General features: G+C 36.8%; 1 protein-coding gene across 1 annotated transcript in view; it reads right to left on the reverse strand.

Annotated features, from left to right (window-relative positions):
• The window catches only part of LOC123877107, a 48,625-nt gene that overhangs the window by 11,146 nt on the left and 17,170 nt on the right, over positions 1-20,309 (reverse strand). The window contains exon 3 of the mRNA XM_045923613.1: positions 618-764. Coding sequence (XP_045779569.1) covers positions 618-706 — 89 coding nt within the window. The 5' untranslated portion in view covers positions 707-764. The remainder of the gene's footprint in view (positions 1-617; positions 765-20,309) is intronic.

A 20,309-nucleotide genomic window follows, 5' to 3' on the forward strand; every position in this document is an offset into this window, starting at 1 on the left:
ATCGATATCTACTGCTACAGAATTGCAACACGCAAAAGAGATTTTGTCGTCGATAAAGGTTTCGTTACTAATCGTGGCACCCAAAATATATTAGCAGAACTAGCTCATAAGAACTGTTGCTTGAAATTTTCACCTTAATTGCCCATTTCTGGCCACAATATGCTTAATTTTAACAAGTCTTTTGTTCCAATTGCTAAATGAAGACTGACAATGTTATGACAGAAATATGTTTGCCGCACCTCAGCGAAATAGTTGTTGTGTTTCTGAAAATATCTGATGGATTTTATTTGGGTCAACTCGCGTCACGTCGCATGACAAAGGGTGGCGTGTTGAAAATTTATTGGCATTATGTGAACCATTTAGCACACGATAGCAAGTTATTTACTCATGGTGGTTTTTGGTACCACCAGCACAGGAGGCCGAGGTAGGTGGAAGAAACAACGACAGAACATCACTGCCCAAGATATCGGCTTGCATTTTTCACCCTAGTTATTGGCGATAAGTATACCTAAACGCTGGTGCATAGATGATGTCTGATGGTACCTCTCCGCTTCACAAATGAATTCTCACCGTTACTGGTTGATCAAAGTTACTATCTGTTGCATATATAAACGTACTTTCTCATAATGGTCTCTGGCATGGAGTACCTCCGACGCAAGAGGCCAGGCGAGGCAGAGGGCCGCGCTGGGACCTCTCCACTCCACATGTTGGCTCGCACGCTTGCCTGCTCACACGTTTCACAGGAATCTTCGCTCACCGCTTTCCTGAAATTAAAGAAGTGCTTACATGAATATGATAAACTTGTAACCACGGTGGGGTTTGTTATTTTGAGGTTAACGGAGGCTGTGCCAAATTTCATTTTATTTAACGTCGCTGCGGCCTACATAAAATCCTCTGTAATCCCTTCCGTTCATGATAGCTCATACTCAAAGCCTAAGGCCCGAGAACTTATATCTGAATAAGAAATCCGGGCAAGTGCGAGTCGGACACGCACACGAAGGGTTCCGTTCCATCGTACAAGATATAACGTAGTACGTACCTACTTACCGAACACTTTTACGAAGAATAAGTAAATTAATTTTTTCGTGAACACATCTTATTAATTTTTGGAACGTTACCACAAATTCATATTATAGTTTTATAAGACCTGACAAATTTCATGATTCTAGGTCAACGGGAAGTACCCATAGGTTTTCTTGAAAGACACGACAGACGGACAGACGCACAGACAGATAGACAGGAAAGTGATCCTATAAGGCTTTCATTTTTCCTTTTGAGGTACGGAATCCTAAAAATGAGCTATTTTTTGCCCGAAACTCCTAATTTAATGCAGACATTGCAGGCATAATCATTCATCAACTATTTATCGACAAATCATGACCTGTCAGTCAGCATTAGGTACTTATAAAATACAAAAATCCATGAGCTACATTTCACCTCCTAATTTTTGACGAGGGTTTGTCACAATGAGAGGAAAATTCGCGCCGCAAATCGGATTCAGTCATTAGCGATGCGGTAACTCTTAAAACTGTGTCCCCGTTATGGGACGAGGTCAATGTGTCAAAGAAGTGTCAAAGTAATTAGGGTCCACCCCCGTTCCCAAAAACATGTGCCAAGCCATCTCGACTAATCTCTAATTCATTATGTCCTCATTTATAATAATACTAGCTGATGCCCGCGACTTCGTTCGCGTGGATGTAGGTTTTTTAAAAATCCCTTGGGAACTCTTTGATTTTCCGGGATAAAAAGTAGCCTATATGCTAATCCAGGGTATAATCTATCACCATTCTCAGTCCAATCCGTTAATATATTTATTGGTTTGAATCCCAAACTTGGAAGAAATTTTCGTATCTTTGATTAGTCCAGATGCTATTAATTAGTAAGTAATGTTTTATAGAGTTTAAGACATTAAAAAAAGAGTAAATTTTAGAGATTATAAGATTGAAAAAATTGTCTTCATCAATATTCAATAGGATTACTTTAAGATACTTAGTAATAAGGTTAGGTAGGTCTAGGTACTCATTTCCTCATATTTTAGTAACAATTTTGCTGCTAATACAGCAACTTCAAATAAATTGGCCTTGAAAGCTTTTCACCTACTAAATACCTACGTAGATAAACCTAGCGTAGACAGCAGTTTCCGACAGAAAACTGATAAGAATTTAATGCTACTTCAGGTAAAAGCATTAAGACGAAGTAAAGGGACAAATTAATTAGGTAATGGGTCTTAGAAACCAAGTACCTATCTAATATCTAGGTAACACATCATCACCACATATAATCGGATCAAAGAGATGGTTGTCTTTTAACGTTTCTTTATCCGGTAAAGTAGTTGATTGTAAGTTAAAATTGTTTAAAGGTAGGACCTTCAAACCACCTGAAATATCAGCCAAATACTAGTCGTTCAAACTGATGAGTTTTCATATTTTACAAAGGCGTGCAACCAACAAGCATGGTAGATAACAAACAATATGCGTTCCATTCCGCGCAGGTTATTGGAAATTGTAATAATTTATGGAAACGCGATGGTAGAGGCCGAGGAAACGGAGCGTGCTAAAGAAAATATGCTGGCTATTTATAAAACTGAGAAGTGTTTGCTGTGGGTCTGTATTCTCCATTGAAAATTGATTTTCAAAGAAAATAATTTAAGTGGGGTCTCTCCGTCACTCGCTTCATACAAACGTAGTTCCAATTTCATTTGAATATTAAGCAACCAAAGTCCATGAAATTTTGCAGACATATTCTAGACACTAATATCTATGTCTGTGGTTTTCCAGATTTCTGTTAAAATATTCGGTTTCAAAGTTACGCGGTCTTTAAAATTTACATACAAATCTTTGAGCCCCTGTAATTTTAAAACTACATATTTTTAGAAAAATCTAGAACACCACAGACACAGATATTAGTTTCTAGAATATGTCTGCAAAATTTCATGGACTTTGGTTGCTTAATATTCAAAGGAAATTGGAACTACGATTGTATGAAACGAGTGGAAACGAGTGACGGAGAGAGCCCTGTTAATTAGTTAAAAACCAAATATAAACGATCAAACAATGGATAGCCTGATTGTGAAAAAGTTTAGGTACCTACCTTATAAAATTTGAAAATCCTATTTGAGAACTTTCCTAGCGAATGCAATGTAGGTAGCTACTAGCTACTGTGAAAACTAAAACACAATAGGTAAAATAATAAGGTACTTAAACAAGTTAGGATACCTAACTATAATTATAAGGTAAAATAGATAAGATAGTAAGGTAAGGTATAACAAGGATTCAACAATATTTTGTGGTAAGTTTTAATAAGTACTTAATCATTTTTTTGTTGGATTTTTTTTTAAATACAGGCTGGTTTTATCAGTGACCCATTTGCTTGGCAATATGACTCCACTGGTAGGTAAGTTTATAGTCACCCAAGAATGTAGTTGGCTTTAATATACTTAAAGGTTTTTGGTTTTTACCAAGGAGTTCTTGTGACTCATAACACGTCAAAGACTTGTGTCTAGCCTTTAATAAAATTAAGCCTACGAAAAATCCATATTCATCACTACTCAGCATAATTCCCTTTTTTCGTATTAGGAATTTATTGCTTTGTTTACAGCGTCAGAGAAATAAAGGGGAGTTCTCAGAATTTATGGCTGTCAACACAAAGGTTGGGCCACGACTCTTTATCGCTTCTAAAGGTATTTGTATAAGCTTCAAGCAAGCGGAAAAGAGAAGGGACAAGATATATTTTAACGGCCTTCCAGCTTACGCTGTGGCCTGTGATAAGCCGAGTTTACATTACGAATTTAGGGGTGTCAAACTAGTTTCACGTGTAAAAGTATAATTTCGTGTGTTTTGAAATTAGATGTTTTGCGTTCAGATACGAAGAAAGCTAATAATAAGCTTTCTAGTTTAACGTTTCCTATCTTCTGTTAGGGATATCACAATAAATATTGTCATCAAATAAAACACTGCAGCTTGCCTCTAAGGTTGAAATCTATGCACTTTAGCTTTGCTTAGACTGAAGTTTCAGTTAAAACGAGATAGACTTATGTCAGCGGTATAACGCTGTCTCGTTTCAACAGTGTCTTAAGTCTGAGCAAAGTCAAAATGCGCTCTATTGATCTCAGCCTTCATTGGGACTGTAGTATTGGTATTATAAGCGTATTGTACGTAAGGTACAATACCACTAACTGTAATAACAATAATTATTTTCGAAATTAAAGCAGCCCGCAGCATTCAGTAAGCAATTTAAAGTTTACGTAACACATCCGCTACGCTAGACGCTTCATTCGCATCACCCGTGACCCTACAGCAAGGGTATTCAAGCGTCAGTGCCCGAGCCGGGAATAGAACTGGCATCCCAACAAAAGTATACCAGGATCAATCGACCGAGCAGCCGCAGCTTACTGTGACTCATGAAGAAGCTAAGTGGAGCTTAGTAATATTCATATTTGTGTTATTCATTCGATTTAAGTGTAAGCCCGCCCTGAGAAATGTTCCCAAGCGATTTTCCTGCAGAATTCCAGTTTTTTTTATTCAGATACAAGTTAGCCCTTGACTGCAATCTCATCTGGCGCTAAGTGACAATGCAGTCTAAGATGGAAGCGGACTAAGGGATTGGCAGTTTTCATTAAACCTCCTTTGGTTTCTACACGGCATTGTACCGGGATGCTAAATCGCTTGGCGGTACGACTTTTCCGCTAGGGTGGTAACTAAGCCACGGCCGAAGCCGCCCACCAGATGAGATCAGTAGAAATTATAAAATTCCAAACCCCTGCCGGGAATCGAACCCAGCACCTCCCACTAATAAGACCACAGCGCTTACCACTGTGCCAGGCCGTCATTCTATGACTATATAAAGCCATTCCCGTATATTAGCTTCGCGAGTGTGTGCGGCTTTATACAATTCCCTTATGTCATAGAATTCTGCAGTGCAGGTGAGATTGCAGTCAGTCGAAGCTACGACAGAACAGCCAATTAGGATAAGAGTTTTCCTGATTTACCAAGCCGTGAACCAAAATATGAGACCTTGCAATCGATAATCCTATCATTTCAATCCTTCGCCGACCCACTACCACCACGGATCTCCTCTTAGAATGGATAGGGCCACACTGGTCACCACAGCTGGTCAATTGTGGATTGGACCTTACACAACTTTGATGGAGATGACTGAGGCATGCAGGTTTCCTCACAGTGTTTTCCTTTTACGATACAGCAAAAGATATTGATTAATGGCATAAAACGCTCATAACTTCGAAAAGTGTGCTACAGTGTGAGGATCGAAAACGATTCTGATTGGCCGACACTCGCACACTATTAGCTGAAATGCATTGCTGCAATAAGAATGCCATAAATTCTACCAATCACAGCAATTGAGATTGTAATAATGATTGATGCTGCTTTTCTATAATCGACGAGTTGTACCCCCTGGATTGATAGCATAACATCCATACTATCCATACTAATATTATAAATGCGAAAGTGTTTCTGTCTGTCTGTCTGTGTCTGTCTGGCTGTCTATCTGCTACCTTTTCACGGCCCAACAGTTTAACCGATTCTGATGAAATTTGGTACACGGTTAGCTTATATCCTAGGGACGGACATAGGCTACTTTTTATCCCGGAAAATCAAACAGTTCCCACGGGATCTTTAAAAACCTAAATCCATGTGGACGAAGTCGCGGGCATCCTCTAATTACTAATATAGCACGAAGGATTGCATCCTACTCATGATTATGGTATTAGATAGCAGACGGAAGCGCCAAGCGAAATGACTAAAATAGTCTTCTATGTTAGAACTAGACGCTGGTCTAGAAGGCATCTCGCGATCAACGCGGTCTTGTTAGTCCTTGCTGGAATGTTGGATCATGCATGTTTATAAATATAACTGCAACGCTACGGTGTTAGACCGTTTCTTGCGTACATTAGGAAGTTACGTAGGTATAAAAGGATAATTCTTTCTACATTCAGGTTAAAGTAAAGTACCTAATATTATCTTAATTTATGATTTATCTTACACCAAAAATTATATCACTAAGGTAGAATAATATTATATCATATAATCATATATATATCACATCATATAATAATAATCGATCGATATTTTTTTAATGAAAATACCAACGAAACTTAAGTGCTTTAAAATCGCTTCCGTCTTTTCTTCTCAAGAAAAAGAAAGTTAGGTATATGTATTTAACAGAGCTCTCTCCGTCACTTACTCCATACAATCGTAGTTCCCATTTCATTTGAATATTAAGCAACCAAAGTCCATGAAATTTTGCAGACATAGTCTAGAAACTAATATCTGTGTCTGTGGTGTTTTAGATTTTTCTAAAAATATGTAGTTTTAAAATTACAGGGGCTCAAAGATTTGTATTTTTCTTTAAAAAAAGGCCCAACTTTGTGCTCGTTTTTCTAGACAACGAAGCAATTTAATGAAATTTGGAAAAACCACAGACCTAGAAAATTTAATGAATATTATGTAGTAAAAAAATTATCGTTATATATTTTATATTGTTATAATTATGTGGGAACTACGAAAACCAGAAATTACACCCAGAAATCTTGAAAATTTCGTGCTGTCTCGATTTGCGCAAGCGGGGTGGTGAAGTGCGGGGGACGACACGTAAAACTGACAGAAACTGACAGTCTAAACACACGGGCCACGTTTAGACTGCACCCAACTCCAAACTTGTCGATAGGTCTAACTAAATACACTGGTACATTTCAACTTGCGTTAGACGTATGCGTTACCTACTCAGACGTTGCCTGTAGATAAAAATATGTCTCATGTTTGCTGGCAATAGCGCATGCATCAAACCCTGCAAGTTGCAACTCTCTTGCAACCTATTCCTCACGCAATACGCACAGCTTTAATATTATAATTTTTGACAATGTATACTATATGTAATGCCATATCACAGGTCACTCTCTGATTTATTGCTAACAATTTACTTCCAAATGCAAAGAAATCTAAGTGTGTTGAATTCACACTGCCCAATACCAGGACCTTAAATGACATAAATTCATTGATAAATAATCATATGTTGAAAATAAAGGAGAACCCCGTGTTTCTCGGTATAATGTTAGATGCAAAGCTTCTATGGAACACCCACATATCAACACTTGATGGTAAACTCAGCTCTGCTGCTTACACTGTTAGAAAAATTCGACAGGTACTGACGTGGAAACTGCAAAAATTGTATATTTTGCTTATTTTCACTGTATTATGTCTTACGGACTCTTGCTATGAGATAAAGCGGTAGATATTGAGAAAAAAATGTATTACAGAAAAGGACAGGACGTGCAATTTATAATTTAAAACCGCGCGCTGCCATACAATAAAAATATAAGGAAATAAGTACCTTATCTATTATCTTATAGTAGCTTCTAAATATATTTACAACTAGCTAATGCCCGCAGCTTCGCTCGCGTGGATTTAGGTTTTTAAAAATCCCGATCCTTTCATTTCCCAGAACAAAAGTTGCCTCTCCGTAATAGCCCGTCCCTGGGATGCAACTTGTTTCTGTATCACGTAAGAATATTTAAACGGATGATCCTTTTCAAATCCCGAGGGATCACCAGGATTTAGGAATGCAATTTCTTACAGCATCAGGGTTGAGGTCAACGACAAAGTGTTTACTTGGTATAGATACCTTCAATATCAATTAATAATCGACACTTTTTAAATCCCATTAGCTTTAGTAGTCAGGTCCCCTGCAACATCAGGGTTGAGGAGTTGGAATCCAAATTTTTTATTGAACAATGTCGCAAACTTTCTTTATCGATTAAAAAACTACCCAAAATTACGCAGTTAGGTTACCTGCCAAATTTCATGGTTTTGAGTCAACGGGCAGTACCCTAGAGGTTTTCTTGACACACACGACAGACAGAGAGATAGACAACAAAGTGATCCTATGAGAGTTCCGTTTTTCGTTTTGAGGTACGAAACCCTAGAAAACGTAGGAACGGCATTCCGAACCAGTGGTAAATTTTTCTGACCATTCAAAAACACTTTGAAGTATACCTAAAAGTTTACAGGAATAAAAATTTATCATTGTATTCCATTCCATTTCATTCTATTCCATTCTGTTCAAAGATAAATAGATTATAAAAATATTTGTCATCGAAACAATAATTTACGATACATCAACCAATATCAATTTTACTGATGACAATCTGACTATTACCAAAGTGAACGACTACTATAATATCTATTATATACGACTAACATAATATGTATTATAAATTGTGTGCCGTTTGCATTCTCACTAAGTTCTCATTAAGTTTGTTTTATTTGGTTAAACTTTCTGGCATTTATATTGTTATGACGTTTAATTGGCAAACAGTCTGTTTATTGGCTGAAACTCAAAAATTCAGCCAATCACAACAAAGAAAATATTGTAATAATGATTGATGCAGCTTTCTGTAATTGAAAACAAAATATTTGACATTAACTTGAATGTGACAGTGTTTTCCGAATAGGGTTGCCAGAGGCCCCGTATTTTACTGGTTACCCCGTATTTCAGGATAGAGAAACCGGTAATTATGAAAATAAAATACGGGGCAAATAAAACTAAATATTTTTAGGGTTCCGTAACTCAAAAGCAAAAAGAACTCTTATAGGATCACTTCGTTGTCTATCAGTCTGTCTGTCTTTCCGTCTGTCCGTCTGTCCATCTGTCCTTCTATCCGTCTGTCATGTGTTCATGAACAAATATTAGTAAGTATTTTCAATTTTCAAAGTAAGATAACTACATATATCAAGTGGGTTATCATATGAAAGGGCTTTACCTGTTCATTCTAAAACAGATTTTTATTTATTTTTATGCATAATTTTTTTAATGCATAACAGTTTTTGATTTCTCGTGTAAAATGTCGAAAAAAATACCCGAATTGGAACCCTCGGTGCGTGAGTCTGACTCGCACTTGGCTGGCGAAACCGAACACTGACGTTATGTCCAGTAGAAAGAATATTTTCCTTTTGCGGCAATGCGTAGCCGAAACCCACTCGATATTGATCATGGTCGTAGTCAAGGCGGCGGGGCTTGGTTTGAGGATGTTAGCCTTTTTTTATACAAGTTAGCCCGTGACTTTAATCTTTTCTAGTGGTAAGTGATGATGCAGTTTAATTTTTTGGCCGTTAGGGCCATACTAACCATATAACTAGCCATGACCGAAGCCTCCCACCAGACCAGAAATTTAGAAATGGCGACTGCGCCTGGGAAGCCGTCAAAAACCTAAGCCTAAAATAATACTTACACTATTTCTTGCACTTGCTTACCAATTTTTTTTTGGAAATATATCCAACATTTCGCGCTCACTTCACTCGCGCTTTGAATTTGTATTACTTGGTGTAAGCCCCACAATTTCGTTTGCATGAATTTAGAGTTTTAAAAATTCCGTGGGGGATTTTCCGGACTAAAAAGCTTATGTCTGGGATGCAAGTTACCTCTGAATAGTAAGTACCAAAATTTTGGTAAAGAAGATGGGCCGTGAAAGGGTAACAAATAGATAGGCAAATAGATATACTGTCGTATTCGTAATATTAGTATGGATAGGGAGCTTTAAAAATAAAATCTTGCCATGGCTAAACTCGTTTCCCTTTCACTTTAATTCTTTCTGTATTGAACCAAAAACACTTACGCTCACTGCGCTCGCGCTTTTTTATTGTTGTATTTTATCTCACTGTCAAATTGAAAGGCGAAATTCCACTAACCAGGTAATTAGCCCATAAAGTTGAGCGAATGTTTTTTTCCTCATGACATGATTCAGTTCCGGCCCTGATAAAACCTCTCCCGCAATCGATTCCTGGCTACGGCCATAGTATTGATACTGTGAAGGTGGAATTACAAATTAAATGTAATTTTAAGTTAAAATTAAAAGATTGTATGCATGAAATGTATAACATTTTGCTTTACAAAACTAAGAGTTTTTAAAAGCTATTTAAATAAATAAATCTTTTATTTAAAACCACATTGCAAACACAGTTCACCAATCAAGACACGGCAACATACAGAGAAAAAATACAAAACTTACAAATAAACTGAAATATCTAAATAGGCTTTCCATGCATTTCAGAGAGAACCACCGCCTGTTTCTTCAAATACTTCAAATTTTCAAATTTCTTCAAATCTAAACCCCGTATTTTTGATGGTGGTAGCCTGTAAATCAAAAAGAGGCAGGTGGCAACCCTAGACTAGACCTAGACAGAATGAAAAATTGTTTTCATTACTCGGTATGCCTACTGCCATAGTGTGACAGAAAGTGTGACGGTAGTTGTGACCTCTGATTGGCCGACTCTCTTTCACTATTTGCTAAAATTGATGATTGCAACAACAATATTTTCTTTTATGTAATCGAAAACAGAACACGGACGTCAAACAGGTTGACTAATTGCAATCATTTCTGACCGGCTAACATTGTTCCACTAGTGGCTCAAACTCATTGTCGCAGCAAGAACATGGTAAATTCAGCCAATCACAGCAATTTGAATTGGATATCACAAATGTACCGATCTAGGAACCGAGAATGCACGAACCAGGGCAGATAGAGATGAGAACAATAATATCATACGTAGGAAATCGACGGGGGATCGTTGACAATGATCCTCTTAATTTTCAGTGAGGACCATAAAAAGTTTGGAAGCTGTCCAGTTTAAACAGCGTAGTTTTCAGGATTCTCTGAATCACCGCCAAAACAGGGCTAACTGTTCTTTATCCTATTGTTTGTTAACTGCTCTGGTGCTTTGCCAATTGCTAGTGAAATAATATTTAGGAAGTTCGTGGTACCTTTCAATTTTTTTTTTCTTTATTATTTTATATTTTCAAGATATTCACATATACCTACTATAAAGACTTAAATATAAAAAAAACAGGCCAAGTGTGTGTCAGACTCGCGCACTGTGGGTTCCGTACTCGCGTATTTTTTCCAACATTTTGCACAATAAATCAAAAAATATTATACATAAAAATAAATAAATAAAAGAAGGTTTCTATAATAAGTATAAGTTTAACAGGCTGATGATGATTCCCTAATGGCTCTTCATTCTATGCTTGACTTTAAATAAGTAATCGCTTCCACATTCTCTTATCTACCAAAGAATCTGTTGAGTATATCCTAAATTTCAATTAGAACGATAAAAAGTTTGGAAGCTATCCAGCTTAAACAGCGTCTGGCGTAGCATCCAGGATTCCCTGAATCACCGCTAGAACAGGGTTAAATGTTCTTTATTCCATTGTATATTATCTGGTTACAGCCACATCTTATTGGCAGTTTGCCAAATGCCAATGAAATAATATTCAGGAAGTTTGCGGTCCGTTTCAATTCAAGTTTAATAAATATTTCTTAAGGAGACAGTAAAAAATAATGGCCATGCTCTGAAACCATATTACCGAGCACTCCAATTTTTGTCCTTTCGACTTACGAGTATCCTTGACTTTAATGTAAGTAACTGGAGGTCCAAAACTAATCGGACATAACATTGTGTACTATAACCATACGCTGTTGATGAGACAGCAAAATTTATATACTATCTAATGCGCGCGACTTCACTCTTATAGATTCGTTTTTTAAAAATCCCGTGCAAACTCTACTATTTTTCGAGATAAAAATCGGGAAAAAAGATAGACCTACACTTCCGCATAAAATGAATGAATGAGGATAGATTTTAAAGTATATTTGTAAACAAAGAGTTCCCACAAAATAACCTGTGTCCGTCTCCAAAATGCGAGCTGTATTCGAGCCAAATTTCGTCAATATCGATTTAGCTGTTGGATCGTGATCTACTTACGCATATTGTATTAGTATTGGTATTGTGAATATGGATTTTAGTTTTTAAGTTATAGTAGCGGGTATAGTTAAGTCTTTGTTAACTAACCTAGTTAGGTAAATACGTGTTAATAAGCAGGTATGTGGAATCTTATGAGATGCAATTTCCAGGCTAACGCGGTCCGATAAGTATTAACCGTTGTGCTCCAGAACCGTTGAAGTGTGAACAGCAACAATTTCACCGCATAGCTAATCACAGCCAGTGCCTAGCAAACGTTGCTTCTCATTAAATCTCTACAACATATACTTAGTAGTCTCTAGAAATAGAAAATGCTTTTTGCCTACCACTGAGTAGGCCTCATACGCTCTCATTAAATTTTTATAGTAGGTAGGTAATGTTCACAGAATGCCTATTGCCTCAGAAGGCCTACCCACTTTGATAATGCGTTCTCATTAAATCATTAAATTATTCAGTAATGTTCGAGGAATGCCTATTGCCTACACCTCAGAAGGCCTTACTTTGAATAATTCGTTCTCATTAAATGTCTAAGTATATTATTCAGTGATGTTCAAGGAATGCCTATTGCCTCAGAAGGCCTACCCACTTTGAATAATACGTTCTCATTAAATCTCTGTATTGTATTATTCAGTAATGTTCAGAGAATGCCTATTGCCCACCCCTCAGAAGGACTTTTAGAGTGTTTTTTTTTAAATATCTCTATCTCCTTTATAGGAGATTCTTCTACCAACCTTTTCTTCGACCATTTTGTTATGAGTTATGGTGAATACTACTTAGAATATCCATACTAATATTGTAAAAACGAAAGTGTGTACGTCTGTATGTCTGCTAGTTTCTCAAGGCATATCCGCTTAACCAATTTTGATGAAATTTGGTACAGAGTCCTTCAATCACATCGCAACGGGGCAAGATAGCGTGATTTGGCATGGGTACAGTTAAAGACCCGGAAAGTGGCATGGAGTACTTTTTATATCGGAAACTCAAAGAGTACACGGGATTTCAAAATCCACGCGGATGAAGTTGCAGGCATTTTCTAATATAATTATTATCACACTGATAATAATTGTAACATGTTATGTATTACCCAAAAAGGTAAATTTACCCAAGTGAAGGTATTCCTTGTTTAATTAAGACTCCGTTACAAGAAGTTTGGAAGCGCGCCAGTATGTAAGCATCTGCCATATATCTAATGCCTTACATAGTCGGATATGGATAATCTCATAGTTCAAGAGTGTCTTGCACTTTAAACTCGGAATGAACCGATCTTCTAAATTAAGCGTCCCCTATTAGGCACATGGGGACAGATGAATCACGCGTCGACCTAAAAAGGAGATAACAGTCATGCGAACCGAGAAACTAAGTTGTTTTTAACATAATCTTAGTCTGCAACTAATACTTATTAGTAAGAAATAAGCTAAGAAATTCCAGATATTGTTTGTATAACAAAAATTCCAGGATGCGGGGTTTTTGTTTGACAATATTGTACATGCAAAGATTACAGTTTTTTTTTTAAATATCATAAAGATTAATTAAACATTTGACTGTAGATTGTAATGATCTAGCCGACGATTAACAGAGCTCTCTCCGTCACTCGTTTCATACATTCGTAGTTCCAATTTCATTTAAATATTAAGCAACCAAAGTCCATAAAATTTTGCAGACATATTCTAGAAACTAATATCTGTGTCTGTGGTGTTTCAGATTTTTCTAAAAATACGTAGTTTTAAAATTACAGGGGCTCAAAGATTTGTATGAAAATTTTTAAGACCGCGTAACGTTGTAACCGAATATTTTAACAGAAACAAGTTTCTTGCTTAGGAACTTAGGTAACATACGCACAAACCTTATTAGTTAACCTTACAAGTTAAAGTCGGTTAAATGTCAACACAAAAATATGTAAAGCATCATTCAACTCATAAGTCAAATAAGCGATCCCGCGTTAAAAATAATAAACTGAAGAGAAGAGGTATGTCCCAGTCACATAGACACTTCCAATTAAACAATGAACGCAACATTACTTTATTATGAAGGTACTCCTAGAACTTTGGAAAAATCTATGCATAAACTAAATAATATATAAAAGGAAAAGCTCAATGACTGGCTGACTGATCTTTTCAACACTAGCTAGCTAGTAGCTCAAACTACTTTATGGAAATTTCACATGCAGATAGAGGTGTTATGACGTAGACATCCGCTAAGAAATGAATTTTAAAAATTCAACCCTTAAAGGAGTAAAATAGGGGTTCAAAATTTATGTACCTAGTCCACGCGGAGTTAGCCGCAGGCATGAGCTAGTATACTGTAACTTTAAGATCCTTCCTTAAGCTTTCATCTAACTATAATTTCCATAAAAGAAAAGTCACAGTTTGTAACACAACATTCAATGTAACGGAATATATATCATTTTTTTAATTCTGATAAAAATATTTTGTATTAAAATTTTCTAAACTTGAAACACCTACACCCTTTATAATTGGAAATTTCTATATGACGAGGGCATAAAGTGTAGGGCTCACCTTTCAACATCCAATAATAAAGCATCCGTGGCGTTACATTTTCGAAAAAAGTTCTATTTAAATCACACACTAAACTTATTTGATTTCGGAGTTAGCACATGTTCGTTCGTTATCGTATTATTATTTTTAATTTTTTTTCAGTACAAGAGCCCACACGACTGCTCGGCGGGTTAGTAAGATCATGACTGAAGCTGAACTGAAGAGTAAAGACTGAAGTTCTGATTTTATGTAAGCACTGAAGTGGAATGGTTCATTCATAAATAATATCTTTTTAGCGCATATAACTGAATTGAGCAATACAATACAAAATTATATTATCTATACTAATATATAAAATTGAAATGTCAGTCTGTTTGAACGGGCTAATCTTCGGAATGTGACGGGACTTTCACAGACAAGTAGAAGGTTAACCAAGGAGTAACATAGGCTACTTTTTTAACGGACTTTAAAAAATAGAGGAGCTGTGTTTTTCTACCTATGTACACTGATATCTCCGAGATTTCTGAACCGATTTGCGTAATTTTTTTTAATCGATAAAGGAACTGCGAAATTGTTCCATAAAAAATTTGGATTCCACTCCTCAATCCTGATGCTACAGGGGATCTGACCAATCCACGCGGGCGAAGCTGCGGGCACCATCTAGTAGGTATATAATATAAGTCTTAGATAAGTATCCGTTTCTTTACGAATCCGTTCTATAATAAGTTATTGATCCTTTTAGGTATATTGTGGAATTGGTTTTATTTAATTCATACCGGTTAGCCCTTGTCTGCTATCTCACCTGGTGGTAAGTGATGACGCAGTTTAAGATGAAGCTGGCTAACCTGGCACCATTCCACGCGGGCATGATTTGTACAGTAATTAGATAAAAAAACCAAAGGGTGTTTCTACATAGAGTAGGTAATGTGATGATTTGTCTATGGAGAGTTTAACTGAGTCATCCTACAGGACTTCCAAGTAATTACAAAAGTACTCATGTTAGGTAAATTAGACAATCGTTAAGTATGATAATAACATGATAAGAGCTTTGTGTAACGATTGACTAATGCGGTATTTTTAATTGTAATGGTTTCTCCTAACTGGTAAATAATGACAACTGCTTTTGGAATTTTCTGAAGTTAAAACCAACAAAATAGCATTTAAAAAAAACCGTGAAAAAGAAAAAGGAAATGGGGGACCGTCAAAATTTTCAGTTTTAGACCATTTTTGTGACGGGGGCTATCTTAAAAACTAAACTAGTTAAGAATATGAAATTTCGGTATATTATGTAAGTTACTGTACTTTAAGCAACGAATACTGAAAACAACGATTTATAAAGCTGTGACCAAAAAAAGTTTTTCTTTCACGGTTTATTGCGATGTCCAAATTACGATGTTCATAATTATGTACGGAACCCAAAAACAGCGAGGCGAGGCTCGCACTTACCCGTTTTTTTTTCTCTTTCACGGTTGCATAACTCCATTACGCCGACGTAAACCAACTAATCCATACGGATTAACTGTCACGGAATCTAATGGAAACCCTATCGAGCTGCGCGCAGTATGGGCTCGCTTTGTTGCCCATAGGTAATTGTTTATTACCTTCTTAAGGCTAATACTTTTATCCTGAAGTGTGGCTATAGTGGCAGTTTTTGAAAAGAGCACCCACCGAGTTTCTTGCTAGTTTTCTTGGTTGCAAAGGCATTTAGATCCAGTAGAATCGGTTGACAATTCGAAAGCCCTTGTAAAAGTTTCATTAATTAAAAAAGCTTTTCTATTATTTTTATTACCTATCTAGGTATTTAGTAGGAATATGGATAAGACTTTTGTATGAGGAACATAACAAGTCATTTATTCGCTACTAGCTTATGCCCACGATTTTATCCGCATAGATACACAAAGAATCCCATTTTTACCCCTTGGGGCTTGAAATTTCTAAAACCCTTTCTTAGTGGATGTCTACGTTACAATAGCTATCTGCATTCTAAATTTCAGTTCGATCTATCCAATAGTTTGAGCTGTGCGTTGATAGATCAGTCAGTCGGTCAGTCAGTCAGTCAGCTCATCCTTTTAATATAGATTCAATGTATATTCCCGTCCAATCCGCTAAGACCGATAGGTATATGTGTCGCAATCCGACTATGTCCTTCATTCCCGAACCTGAAGCACAATTTCACAAAACAAAGCACGATCCATTGATCAAACGAAATTGTTCCAGAAATTGTGTTAGTGTATAGTGTTTTGTGTTGAGTTGTATGCATTTCGCGGTAAGCGATTACGGACGCCTGTATCCAGGTTACCTTCATTACTGACACTTGAAAAGCGAGAATGTATGTCTAAGGTTCAGTGTATTATTTGCAAGCTAGACGGAAAGTATTTTTTTTCTAATCTAACTTATTATATAATTGCAAGCTAACAGCCCCATTTTAAAAATAAATTAATACTTTTCATCATCATATAAGTAGGTCAATGGCTTGCATATAATATAAGTTCCTATCTCACAGACCTATCTAAGATAAGAAAAAAAAAAAGATTCCGACGAATTGAGAACCTCCTCCTTTTTTGGAAGTCGGTTAAAAAATGAAGAGAACAAAAAAATGGCAATGCAATAAAGTACCTACCTATAGTCTTAGGGTTGGATTTTCGCTAGAGTGATATTTTCAGTCCAGTATAAGTTTGAGATTCCTGCCTGCTGATTCGCTAACTCAGTGTCTAACACTGAATCGCCACCGAGCTCTTTGACATTTATTTTTAATCCATCGAAGGCTTTCTACGAAACATTATTTAAATATCACTCAGTGAAGCAGCAACGTAGAACCAACCAATGTCAAATGAGCTATCATTCAGTGTTAGACACTGAGTTAGCAAATCACGCGCTGGGGGATGCAATTAATGCAATGGTCAATTTCCAACAAGTGTAAATTAAAAATTTATAACACCCCCGACAAGTGAACTTATATATATATTGGCTAATTATAGCTAAGAACACTCTCGCTCAAGCCACTTTTCAAACAAAAAACTAAATTAAAATTAGTTCATTAGTTTAGGAGCTACGATGCCACAGACAGATACACAGATACACACGTCAAACATATAACAACCCTCTTTTTGGGATAAAAAATACGATTCACATATTGTTACCTAGTTTATTTATATGAAAAAATGTTCATATACCTACAAATAAGTGAAAAAACAGCAAAAGAAAAATGCTCAGAGACAAAGTAAGAGTTTTCATGGTAAAGAAAATTATTTTCCTAGAAAGACCTAACTGCTAGTTGGTATTCCAGAAATTCATAACTCTCCTTAAAGTCGTACAACAAAGTACCTACGGGAGAGTTTCTTTGTTGAGGAACTAGGTCGAGATGGAGTCGCGGAGTTGTAAAAACTTTTAATTTTAACAAAGATCGGATTAACTCTTTTAAAAACAAGAATTAAAAAGTGTACAACAACGATTCCGGTTTACGAGTACTTTAATTTTACTTCAAGTAGGTTCTCGGTTGTTTGGTTTGCGCTATTTAAAAGAAAAATATTTTTTATAAAGTTTCGAAGTAAAGCAGAATTTTTGTATTGTAGAGCAACTTTGAATAGCCTTTTTTCTTTTCGAGCTAAAAAATACAGATAGAATGAATTATTTTACAATAGGAATAATTTTTCGTTAGTAATTATTGTTGTTATCATAACATGTCTCTTTCTGTGCCTAAATGCGATCTATTTTTCTGTGCATCTTTGTATATGAATGTCTGTCTGTGGCATCGTAGCACACAAACGGATGCCGAATGGGCCGATTTGAATGCAGTTTCTTTCATTCGAAAGCCTGTTTAATCAAGATGGCTCTTAGCTATGTTTCATGAAAATCTGTTAATGAAGTGAAAATCTGTCGGACTGTGCAGGTGTGCGGGGCATCGTCACCCCGATAGCCATGTCGACCTGTCGCGAACTATACCTACCTATCTAAAAAAGATTTTTAAAGCCCTAAAATAATCCTTGCTTTTCTTCTTATCAGCAAGCATTTATCAATCAGAACCAATTTGTGAGGCATAGCACGTCATAGTTTGTCTGTATTCTATAAATACCTACCTACATAATATATTCCAACTAACTGCGGTGTAAAGGCTTGGGTAGAGAGAACGCGTGACGAATAGGTCCCGTGGCAGTAGTATACCAAACACCGCGCGCCGTTGGAGGGGATACTAATAAAACGACGGGAAGTGGTGGTAGAGGTCGACCTCCTATTCGGGAGGTCAGGGGTCACGAAATCCCTGACCTCTAATTTCTTGGACCTACGAGTATGTGTATTTTGTTGTGCAACTGAAATAATATACGTTGCTTAACGTTAAAGGAAAACATTTTGAGAAAACCTACATGTCATGCCATCTTCAAGTAGTTCTCAAAGAAATGTGAAGCCTGCTAACCCGCATTGGGCCAGCAGCGTGGCAGACTATTGATCTATTGGTTTTCTCTGACCCGTACTCAGTACCTAGTGGGCCGGCGATGGGTTGATCATGATGATGATGATGGACGGGAAAGGGATAAAAAATCTTTTCATACTGAAATGAACGACAGATTACGCATAGCTAAACTACACGACTACAGCAGCTAGGGCCTCTACACGTCCTGTCACGCGCCGCAACGCTCTGTGTATGTCCAGGCCTTAACTGCGGTACTCTAAAAGTATTGTGAACGAGCCACCCGTGTGGTGACACTTTCCCCCTCTCCCCACTCCACGGGACGGTAGCCAACAGAATCAGATCACGACCGAAATTCCAGTAAAAATATTTTAACATATTTTTATTTTATTCTAATATTTTTGTGTGTCAAACTCTAGTTTGTAGCTGTAGTAAAAATCTCTAAATTTTTACTACGGCTACACTATTAGGGTTCCGTGCCTCAACAGGAAAAACGGAACCCTTATAGGATGACTCTGTGGTATGTCTGTCTGTCCGTCCGTCCGTCGTGTCTATCAAGAAAACCTATAGGGTACTTCCCGTTGACCTAGAATCATGAAATTTGGCAGGCAGGTAGATCTTATAGCACAAGTAAAGGAATAAATCCGAAAACCGTGAATTTGTGTTTTCATTACAGAAAAAAATTAAAATGTGTTTCAATTTTCAAATTAAGATAACTACCCCAAGTGGGGTATCATATGAAAGAGCTTTACCTTTATATTCTAAAACAGATCTTTATTTATTTTTATGCATAATAGTTTTTGATTTATCGTGCAAAATGTCGGAAAAAATACCCGAGTACGGAACCCTCAGTGCGCGGGTCTGACTCGCACTTGGCCGGTTTTTGCTATTGCTTTGCTTTGTAATTGCACTGCACAAATATAAACGTATTTCAACTCCTCAACAGCAGTCTAATAATAGCCATAGGAAAGGAAGTAATTGCATGGATCGGCAGTTATCTTAATGCACATGTTCGCATTAGCTCGAGAGGCAGAATTGATGCTGTGCAACTCATCTCCAAATAGAGACGCCTTGTAGGGGATAGGTAAGTATGTATTTATAAACGGACATTGGCGTATGACTTATTTTGTGTTTTATTCGAATTAATAAATGTCGATCTGGTCTATGAGTCAGACTCACGCACCGAGGATTCCTTATTCGGGTATTTTTCCGACATTTTGCACGATAAATCAAAAACTGTTATGCATAAAAATAAATTAAAACCCGTTTTAGAATGTACAGGCAAGGCCCTTTCATATGATACCCCACTTGTTATACTTTGAAAATTGCAAATCCTAATTATTTGTTCATGAACACATATTAATTTTTGTTATGTAACCACAAATTCACGTTTTCGGATTTTTTCCTTTACTTGTGTTATAAGACCTACCTACCTGCCTTTCATCATTCTAGGTGAACGCGAAGTATCCTATAGGTTTTCTTTCTTGAGAGATGGTCCGACGGCCAGACAGACAGACAACAAAGTGATCGTATAAGGGTTCCGTTTTTCTCATTAAGGTACGGAATCCTACAAAACCTATTACATAAAAGCCGAGAAAGTAATAAACCACTAAAGTCTGACCACAAATATCAGTACTA

This window comes from Maniola jurtina, chromosome 22, assembly GCF_905333055.1.
Source record: "Maniola jurtina chromosome 22, ilManJurt1.1, whole genome shotgun sequence".
In the NCBI taxonomy this organism is placed as follows: domain Eukaryota; kingdom Metazoa; phylum Arthropoda; class Insecta; order Lepidoptera; family Nymphalidae; genus Maniola; species Maniola jurtina.